This window comes from Lactuca saligna, chromosome 5 (assembly GCF_052625555.1).
Source record: "Lactuca saligna cultivar CGN05327 chromosome 5, ASM5262555v1, whole genome shotgun sequence".
NCBI classification, from domain to species: Eukaryota; Viridiplantae; Streptophyta; class Magnoliopsida; order Asterales; family Asteraceae; genus Lactuca; species Lactuca saligna.
Genome location: NC_136421.1, coordinates 263,231,263 through 263,241,958, shown reverse-complemented (window position 1 = coordinate 263,241,958; position 10,696 = coordinate 263,231,263). Strand labels below are relative to the sequence as shown.

Sequence of the window (10,696 nt, the reverse complement as noted above, 5' to 3'; positions counted from 1 at the left end):
ACATCAACCTCCATGACTAGGTCGACGTTTGCCCTTCCCTGCTCCACATTGCTAGCAATCATGCGAACTAGAATAGGTAGGACTCTGTCCGTTGAGCCTCCCTCGCTTAGATTGTAAAAGCTTCGGTCTCCATTGAAGGGTAAGGGTTGACCCTGTTCGTGACTCCATCGGTTTAAGTTTGTTGCCCACAGAGGTGTGGGGCAATGAAATCCTTGTTGAGGCTTAGGGTTTGGAACAGGAACCAACATGGGTAGATTATTAACTTCGGGCTCGGAGTTAGAATCATCCGAAAAGTTGTTTGCAAAGTCATCATCCAATGGGATAGCCTGATTTTCTTCTGGCTCTGCCTCGAGCCATCCGACATTGCCATGGTTGGGAAAGTACGGGTCGCCAGGGAGATGGAATCCAACCATGTTATCTACGTGGGAATAGGGGGATAAAAGAGATAATTAATAGACGTACTACTTAAGACAATTGTAGAATGATCTTTACTAGTTACTTCAACACTTGCGTAGTGCATAACAGTCATATGTAACCATAATAGGATAGACCTTCGAATAAGTGACCCTAACTCTAAATCCACAACCAAACAAGGAACAAGAAGTAAAGCAAAGATCGCAGAATCTAAGTCTATGACACCATAGTTACATATAACCTTAGCGTACCCACTCAGTAACTATTGACCTACTAGTAAAGACCTTTTTAGTTCTCAAATAAGTAATTATAGTGACGGAAAATACTCCTCTAGTATTTTAAGTTTATGTTATGTTCTAAAGTTTTCATTGTGGTAGTGTTGGTAAGTTTTTAGACTTGTTGCAACACCACAACCATTCTTAGGCACATGCTAACCACTTCTCGGGAAAATATAGTTGATCAAGCTATATCACCCCCATATCTGATCATATGTCTCTAAGCCTACTTGTGTTGCCCAACAATCACAATACTTTTTGTTTTGTCCTAGTGACACTGATTTTAGTATGAATGTAGGTATGTATACTTTGGTTAAATATTTTATTATTTAAAAGTATAACTCTTGGTCAGAGTATTTTAACCATGTTGTGTTTATAGTTTGTATATCTTTTATGGGTTGATATACTCGGTTCACTATAAACAATGCTCTGATACAAATCTGTCACACCCCCAAACAGAATTGGTGGAAACATTCGGGGGCGGAGGACGTCATGTACAGTATCACAACAATGCATAATAGTAAACAAGCAACAACATCATCCATTGCATTAATAGTATATTTCAATACAATTGCGTTCAGTGCAATAATAATAAGACACCAAAAAAATGAATAATCAAAATAAAGACGAGTCTGAAAGCGTTCCGTCTTCTCGAAACCGGTCATCTGTACCTGTCTAATGGTGACCTGAGAATACAAGTTATTTTGAAATAGATGATCAATATTTAAGCTGGTGAGTTCATAAGTATTTAGTGTGAAATGTTGTATAAGTTTGAAGAAAAGTGTTTGCAGATGTTTGTAAATGTTTATAATGAAAGTTTGTTGTAAAAGTTTGTAGTAAATGTTTGTATCTCCTAGAAAATCCTATATTTTATACTGAAATGCAGTCTTCTACCAAGAACCGAATGTTCTGTATGTTTGTTTCTTTGTAAAAGTAAGTATTTTCCCAAGTGTAACTATCATTACCAAAACATAGTTTTACATTACCGTTTATGTGAGAAGATCACAATGCGAATGCAATGGGAAAATAATAAAGTACTGCAGTATTGTATATAGTAACTATTGTTGTAGTAACTACCTTAAACCAATTGTCAATTAAGGTATAATGTGATATGATCGTAACCATGCTTGATCGACTAGTGGTAAACATGATGCTCGAAGACGTCGAAAAGTTATGACATTCGTCACCCGTAGACCTGTAGGTCCCACTGTAACTAGCAGCAAGGTGTAGGATGGTTAATCTAGTATAGATCTATACACAAATTCACGCTCTCCCTCCAGGAGACTCTGGTTATAAAACGAGATACATCAGTATGATGCCATGCCCCGAAGTAGTGGCTCACATTTATGTTATAATATTCTTGTATTTGTATAGTGTGCTCTATATGTTCTATTGTATTGTATGTTCTCTTTGTATAGTGTATAGTATGTAGTGTGTTCCTCCTTGTTTCTCATTATAGTATGTTTGAACTGACTTATGTATGAACTGACTCTTTTATGTTTCATTGTACTAGAAATAGTGAGTAGTAGACCTATAAACTATACTTATTATAGTTTACTAGTGATGTTGTATGAATAACTGAGTATGTTTGTACACCTTTGAATACTCAAAGGCACTGAAATGATGTATGAAACCTTTACATCTACACAAATATACATAATATATAACTAAGATTCAAATGACATTCGGACAAACAACCGATACCCTAAGTCCAGAACCAAACAAGGAACATGAATTAAAGCGAGTTATCAGTCCTAAGTCCTTTCAATATTATTTATATAAGGGAGAATTTCATATATGCCATTCTTAAACATCAAAATATCATATTTACCCAACTTAATTTCTAAATATCATATTTACCCTTCATAAAATTTCTAAATATCATATTTACCATTCATAAAATTTCAAAATATCATATATGTACTTTTTAAACATCATAATATCATATATGCTCTTCTTAAATATCAAAATATCGTGTATGCACTTTTTAAACATCAAAATATCAATGGTAATATCTAAAATATTCTTCATCTACAACATAATCAACAAAAAAAACTAAACAATCAAAATATACATTCCATAGAGATGGTTGAAGATGAATATTTTTGTTTGTCAAGAGGACGACATTCCAACAATTTAGAAGTTCACATTCCATTATCATAGACATAAGGATAATATCGTTAAAATTTTTAATTATTATAGTAATTTTAAGTTATAAAAAATGATTATAAAATATTAAAAACATTATAAAAAAGGATTTGGGCAAATATGATATTTTGAAGGTTTATGAAGGGTAAATATGATATTAAGAAATTAAGTTGGACAAATATGATATTTTGAGGTTTAAGAATGGTATATATGAAATTCTCCCTTTATATAACTATATTTGAATAGACATGATTTTGACAATATATAAGCTTAAAAGTGTTTGATAAAGAATTTAGCATATAAAGAGTTTGGCAAAAGAGTTTTGAAATAGTTTGTTTGATAACACAGTTTTGATGTATAAGAAATCAATTTGTTTGATAGTTATTAATCACATGTTATTGATGTAATAACTACAATGTTTCAACTTGTATCCCCCCGTAAAAGCATTTAAAATCATTTAAAAAGTTAGTTAGGGTATGAACTCACCTGTAGTGAGTGGATTGAATGTAAGATCAGAAAAGGATGTTGAGTGCTAAGTGAAATCTCGGGCACAAACGGATCATAATAAGCATCTAATGACATATATGTATATAATTAATGTATACATAACTAATCAAGTAAGGAAACCACTTTAGGGACTAGGAAACACTTATGTTGAAGTGTTACAACCACAAAGGATTGCATCTAAGGGGTTTATGGCCACACAAAAGAGTGTACGACCAGGAGTTTACGGCTAAAGGGAGTTTACGGCCAATGAGTGTACGGTCATGGAGTTTACGGTCGTACACTCATTGAAAAGCTTGCAAATGAGGTATTCTAAGGCCCTAACAAGCATTTCCTAAGTAGTTCAAAATTCCAAAACACTTCATATTTTTTTTTTAACATACTACTTATTTATATATGAATAACAAATGAACTGTAACAAAAAATCTTATAAATGTTTTATTAATATATGAATATAATATATGACAATAACTAATACACGTTTTATTCATATATAAATATAACATGTGACGAAAGATGATGTAAAAAAATATATTTTAGGTAAGAAAACTTTATAACGTGTTGTATTCATATATAAACGATACTTAAATTGTAAAAAAGTTAAACATACATTTTATTCATAAGTGAATAACGAATGTACTTTAATACAAACCTTATGCGTTTTTATTCACTTATGAATAACAATAAGTAAAACTCTAAAAAAATAATTTTTTTATTTGATCTCAAAGCTATATCAACATGGATGTCTATTTATAGATAATAAAAAGTATAAATTTTGATATAAATTAAATAAATTTTCGATAAAAATAACATTCTAAAAATAAAAAAAATAATAAAAAAAAACATGTTTTCGAGTATAGTAAGGTAATGATTAAGATACTTTAAGGAAACATGTTTGGTTGGAAAACACATGTATATCTGTTACACATTCCGCTGGTACGTCTAAGGGTTTTTTTTTTTTTTTTTTTTTTTTTTTTGCAACAAAATAAATGTGTAGCTGATAATGATTTCCTCATTCTCAATTTTTTTTTCAATTGAACTCTCCTCATATATATATATATATATATATATATATATATATATATATATATATATATATATATATATATATATATATATATGTCATTTTATGTAACTTGAATTAACATGTAAGCTAAGAAGCTTCATAATTTATATTCTAATATATGTTCGGGTTTGTGCGGAGTGCATGCATGTATAATGTTAAATTAGAAGCCGGTTCGACGACAAGTCGGGGGTCCAGGGTTTCCAAAGGTGCAACGCCCCTTTGGCGGGGTATAGGTGTAGTGCCCCTAGCGGGGTCCAAGGGATAGAGCCCATGGATGGGGTCCTTCTTGTTTCCAAAGCTAACGAAACTCGTTAGTATTAGTAACTCTAAATCCTTATTTGAATCCGGATTATCCTGACTTGCTTCCAAAGCAACTCATGACGACCCAATCCTAATGAAACCCTAATATCATTTATTATATAAACGATTCTTTCTTCTCAGAAGATACACACGAAATTCAGCTCTCGTTTTCTTCAAACGTTCACAAAATCTTTCTAGCAATTTGGCTTACGATTTCTATGCCTAGTATCGTACGTGTCTACTTAGATTATCCTAAACTGAATTTCTTGCAACCCAAACATATGGTAGAAATTTCAATTCATAAAGTATTTTTATGATCCAAGTTGGTATTCAGATCTCAATCACAAACCCTAAATTTATATATATATATATATATATATATATATATATATATATACACACACACACTATAGTTTTCATATTTATTATAAATATTGTAAATTAGTTCACCACCCCTGCAATAAGTGAGATGAGTCAACAGGGCCGATCCATTGTTTTTTACTACCCGGGGCGAGATAAAAAAATTATGCCCTTATATGTGTACCGTACAATAACAAAAACATATAATCAAACAAATGTAGTAATTTCTAATATAAAAAATGCAGTAATTTTTATAATCAAACAAATAACACAAACAAAATATACAAAAAATCATCTAAAACGATGTCTTCGCGCATTTTTTGAGCGAAAACATCTCTTATTTTACAATAATCAATATTTTTTAAAAAATCACTTTCAATACTTAAAATTGTTAATCCATTCAATCTTTCTTGAGTCATGGTACTTCGGAGATACGATTTTCAAAAGCTTCAATGTTGAAAAACTTCATACAGAAATAAAAAAAATCATTTGAAGAAAAATAGAGATCTTACCCTAATAAGCAGAAGAGCACAAAATGAGAACTGAAAAGAGAATTCAGAAACTGTGGTTCACTTCGTTTTCTATTTGAAAGCAATTGAAAATTCCAATTTCAAAATCTGCAACTCAAACAACAAATCACAATATTCAATTAATCTTATTAAGAAAAAAGAAACAATGATTGAAGAAAACTCACAGACTCACAGTCAATTGATGAAAACTCACCCAAAATTCGAGTTTATCATAATGAAGAATAGAAATTGCAATTAGATTGTATCTCCGGTCATGGCCTCACGGGTTGTGTTTGATTTCTTGCCTTCTTGGTTCCCTACTTCCCTTCCGCCCTTCGTTTGTTGTCGGTAATTAGAAATCATCAAATCAAAAATCAGATGTTGAAAGATCGATTGAACGTATAGGCTATGAGTTTTAGAGAAGATTGATTGATTGAATAAGAAATTGAGAAGAAGATTGAATAAGAAATTGAGAGGTCAAGATTTATTGATTGAACGTATCGGCTGAATCGGTGATGCCCACACAACAAATACGTTGAATCCATTTGAACGTTGGTCGACCGTCTCCTCATCTCCCGACTGCTTCAACTCTTCAACTGACGATTGCGCTAATCCACTTGGCGCTCAAGGTCAAGAATCGCTGAATCGGTAATGCCCTAACGTTGATTATTATTGGATTGGACTATTGGAGTAATTGGGTTTAATTTTTGGGCCAAAATTACATAGATATATTATGACTTGCTGCATAAAAAATATACCTCCATTTTTTTTGATGCCCTGGGTCTAAGCCCAACTTGCCCATGTAGTTGGGCCGGCCCTGCGAGTCAAGTACTAGTTTTATAATTTCTTCTTGGGGGGTGTTTCAAGACTTACGAACGAGTCTTTGGCTTAAAAAAGTATTTCATGTAAATTTGTTTGGTTAGCTTCTAGACATTCCAACACGTTCAAACCAAGCCACCATCACCACTCCATCATCTAGTTTCAGTCCAAATCGAATTATTCTAATTAGGTGTGAATCTTGTAGTATTGGGAATGTCCCATTGTGATAAATTTAATACTATCAAAATAGCATGAAATAGTGGCTTGAAGTTTCATCAAATCATATTTATAGTAAATTTCACGATTATATACAGCGACACTAAAATTTGTTATAATTGGAACTTACCCAATTATAGTAAAAGTCGGAATTACAAAAAAAGGACAAGTCAATATCCTATTTTTATGAAAGTTTGAAATCTTTTTACGAGGAAAACTTGGGGTCGATATTTTTGATTAAAGTTAAGTGAATTGGGTGTAAATTTGGCATAAAGATAATATAAGATATTTTAATCTAGAATGAAGTAGTTATGACTTTGCTAATTTTCTTTTTCTTTTTCTTTTTCTTGGAAAGAAAGATAAATGGGTGGGATTTCACGGGATCCTAAAACATAACGTAGAGCAGACTCGGTCTTTATAGTACTTAAATCCAACCTCTCCTTAACCCCTTTCGCAACAACTCCTTCAAACAAAAATGTCGAGATCCTCCATCTTCTTCACGTTAGCAACCCTAGCTCTTCTCTTTTTATCATCGGCCGTCGCTGATGTTGTCGTACTCACTGAAGACAACTTCGAGAAGGAGGTCGGTCAAGATCGTGGCGCACTCGTTGAGTTCTACGCTCCATGGTAATTAAACTCATCTCATCCTGCTAATCGCTTTCTCTCGATCTGATTATTGCGATTAATTAGGATTCTCTTTTTGTTGAATTTTGGCATGGGACGGCCGATCGGCTTTAGTTTACTGATTTTGTTTGTTGTGGTAAATCAGCTATAAGATTCATTTTCTAGTAGTGTATTTGAATAAGTGAACTTTGGTTTGGTTTTGGTCCTATGCTTGTATCTAGTTTCTCGCCAACCGATAAGAGTGATCTTGATTTTTTTACTTCTTTTGAGTTTTCAATGTAGTTGATCTAGATCTAAGTAAGGTTGAGGTATTTGAAGTGCTGTTGGTGTCTAGGGCGGTTGACCATCCATGTTGACTGTTTGATTTTAAACTAGAAATTGCAACCCCCAGAAGTTTAACGGAACTTGTCGCCAATACTCAACTTGTGTTTCTAAAAGTTCAAATGAAGTTGATATTCTTGTCTTTGAAAGCAATAAGTAACACTTACCCACTTTTGTATGTTCTTGCGATGCTTATGCCTACAATTTAGTTTATCATTGCTTTCTCTTTCTCCTTTTCTCTAATTGCAAGTTTTTCTAACTTAGATCTGTCGTTTTACACATGGTCTGTGCTGTATGCCACCAAATCTCATTAGCTAAAGTTGGCTCACCAAAATCAACGTTAACTGTATTCTTTTTTATATAGGTCTTTATAATATTTTCCACAAGCTAAATCATGGCTGCTTGTGTTTGAATTTTCTCATTGGGGTTTTTAAAGTGAAGTAGATCCTCATTGATCTGTTGTATGTTCTTGAACTGCGTTAGAAATTCCCACTAATCTAGTGAAACTTGGTTATGACTTATGTGGAGATTGTTTGTAAATGCTTTTCAGTTTTCTTCCTTGAAATGTTTGCTATGCTTTTCATATCATGATATGTGAAAATAGCAGTGAATTTTAACTCCTCTTATGTGGCAGGTGTGGGCACTGTAAAAAGCTTGCTCCTGAATATGAAAAACTTGGTGCAAGCTTCAAAAAATCAAAATCTGTTTTGATCGGAAAGGTAAATGTTTGTGATTCTTGAATATGTTTGTAAGATAAGTTTTTATAATTGTTCAAATGTTCTCTATACATCAAATGCTATAAGGCCCATGGGCCTTTAAGCATCTATAGTTCTATCAGAAAAAGGAACCCAATCCTGCCACATTTATAACCTGTATTATCTGGATTAATGATTATGAATCTCAACTGTTACCCTACCCCTTGAAAATGTCAAAAGATACCATAATTAGTTACTAATGGTTTATGCTAATATCTTTACTCTGTCTTGACAGGTGGACTGTGATGAGCATAAGGGTGTTTGTAGCAAATTTGGTGTTTCTGGTTACCCCACCATCCAGTGGTTTCCTAAGGGATCTTTGGAACCCAAAAAGTAAGTGTTTTTATCATCTTGTTTTCATGTGTTGGTTTCCCCACTTAATAATCTCTTTTTAGGTATGAAGGAGCACGTACTGCTGAAGCACTTGTTGAGTTTGTAAATTCTGAAGGAGGTAATGGGATCTGATGGTTATTTTATTTCATTATGATGTTGCTCCTTATCCATTGTTTTTGAAAAAAAAAAAGATATAATATTCTTGTTTATATATTCATAGCTATTTACTTATAATTTTCAGGGACCAGTGTAAAGATAGCTTCAGTTCCCTCAAGTGTTGTAGTACTAAACTCTGATAACTTTGAGGAGATTGTATTGAATGCTAAAAAGGATGTGTTGGTTGAATTCTATGCACCATGGTGAGTCACTTTTAGTTTTATTACATCTTTCATGTTCTCCATGATCCTTCTTACACACATGATTACTTTCATAATAAAAATTTCAAAATAAAATGCTATTTTTGTTGATTACTGTAGATTTGCACTTACAAATCTTCTATCCTGTAACAGGTGTGGCCATTGCAAGAGCCTTGCTCCTGTATGTATCTCAACTCTTTACATTTAAAATGATAACAGGACTTGACAAGCTTTTTAGGGCTATTTTCAATGATGATTATGTGAAGGGTGTATACGTCTTTTCAAAAAGCATACACTGTCATGTAACAAATGGGGAATAATAGTACAAATACAGTACACTAACAGTAATAATCTCTTTTCTATCAGGTTTACGAAAGTCTTGCATCAGCCTATAAAAATGAGGAAGATGTAGTTATTGCCAATCTTGATGCTGACAATTATAAGGATCTTGGTGAAAAGTAATTAACAGTTATAAAATTGGGCCTTTTTTGAAGTCATGAAAGATTGGGTGTCTGTTTTTAACTTTTATATTATCATGATGAAGATTATATCTGTTGATGTAGGTATGGTGTAAGTGGTTTCCCAACAATTAAGTTCTTCCCAAAGAAGAACAAAGATGGTGAAGACTATGAAGGTGGACGCGATATAGATAGCTTTGTGACCTTCATCAATGAGAAATGTGGCACTAGCCGTGATGCCAAAGGCCAACTTACTTCCACTGTTAGTGTTTGACTTCAAATTTGACCTTTGACCTTTAAAACAAAAGACATTTATTAATTTGTTTTTGTGGTGAATGTAGGCTGGTTTAATTGCAGAATTGGATAGCTTAGTGAAGGAGTTTGTGACTGCTGGAAGTGATGAAAAGAAAGCATTATATAGCAAGATTGAGGAGGAAGTTGGGAAACTCACTGGTTCTGCTTCAAGGTTATCTTTTTGTTCATTTTGTTTTGGTTATTTTTTTAACATATTTGTGGAATATATATATATATATATATATATATATATATATATATATATATATATATATTTTATACTTGTGTTTTTTTAAATCAGATATGGAAAGATTTATGTGAAAGTTGCCAAAAGTAGTCTGAGCAAAGGTGGTGATTATGCTAAGAACGAGATCCAACGTTTAGAGCGTATTCTTTCTAAGGTAAAAATCCAATCAAATACATTTTTTTTTTTTGGGATTAACCCATTAAGTCATGTCTCTGTTATCTGATTGTATTTCATTTGTGTTATTGTTGCAGTCGATTAGCCCTTCAAAGGCGGACGAATTTACACTCAAGAAAAACATATTATCTGCTTTTGTTTGATAAATGAGTGGAATCAGTGGTTACTACGAGTTCATAGAGATGTTTCATGTCCTTTTGATAGTGGTAGTCTCGTCAGTCTACTTTTTTTTTTTTTTTTTTTTTTTTTGAATTTGGTTGGGACATACGTAACAATAGGGGAGAGAATGGCCATTCTGTAGTACCACCACCAGCAACATTAGAGTTTAAACATGTAAAACTTTGAAACTTGATGTCTTTTATTTTTCAGAATTTACACAAAAACATGCAAATCTTTTCATCATCATCATCTTGTTTTGTCTCATTTTCTTGTTTTATGCCGTGTAGGAGCATATCATCTGGATGCAATAATATTTCATACTTGTCAATATTTTAATATATTTATTATCATTTAGCATGGGTAG

General features: G+C 32.6%; 1 protein-coding gene across 1 annotated transcript; it reads left to right on the top strand.

Annotated features, from left to right (window-relative positions):
* Nucleotides 1–6,998: 6,998 nt before the first annotated feature.
* On the top strand, nt 6,999–10,575 carry LOC145047659 (putative protein disulfide-isomerase A6). Its single transcript, XM_078995988.1, has 11 exons — nt 6,999–7,238; nt 8,191–8,275; nt 8,547–8,644; nt 8,707–8,762; nt 8,886–9,003; nt 9,154–9,181; nt 9,367–9,458; nt 9,564–9,720; nt 9,800–9,924; nt 10,054–10,153; nt 10,251–10,575. Exons 1-11 carry the CDS (start codon nt 7,087–7,089, stop codon nt 10,314–10,316), a joined length of 1,077 nt encoding a protein of 358 aa, XP_078852114.1. The 5' UTR covers nt 6,999–7,086; the 3' UTR covers nt 10,317–10,575.
* Nucleotides 10,576–10,696: the final 121 nt, after the last annotated feature.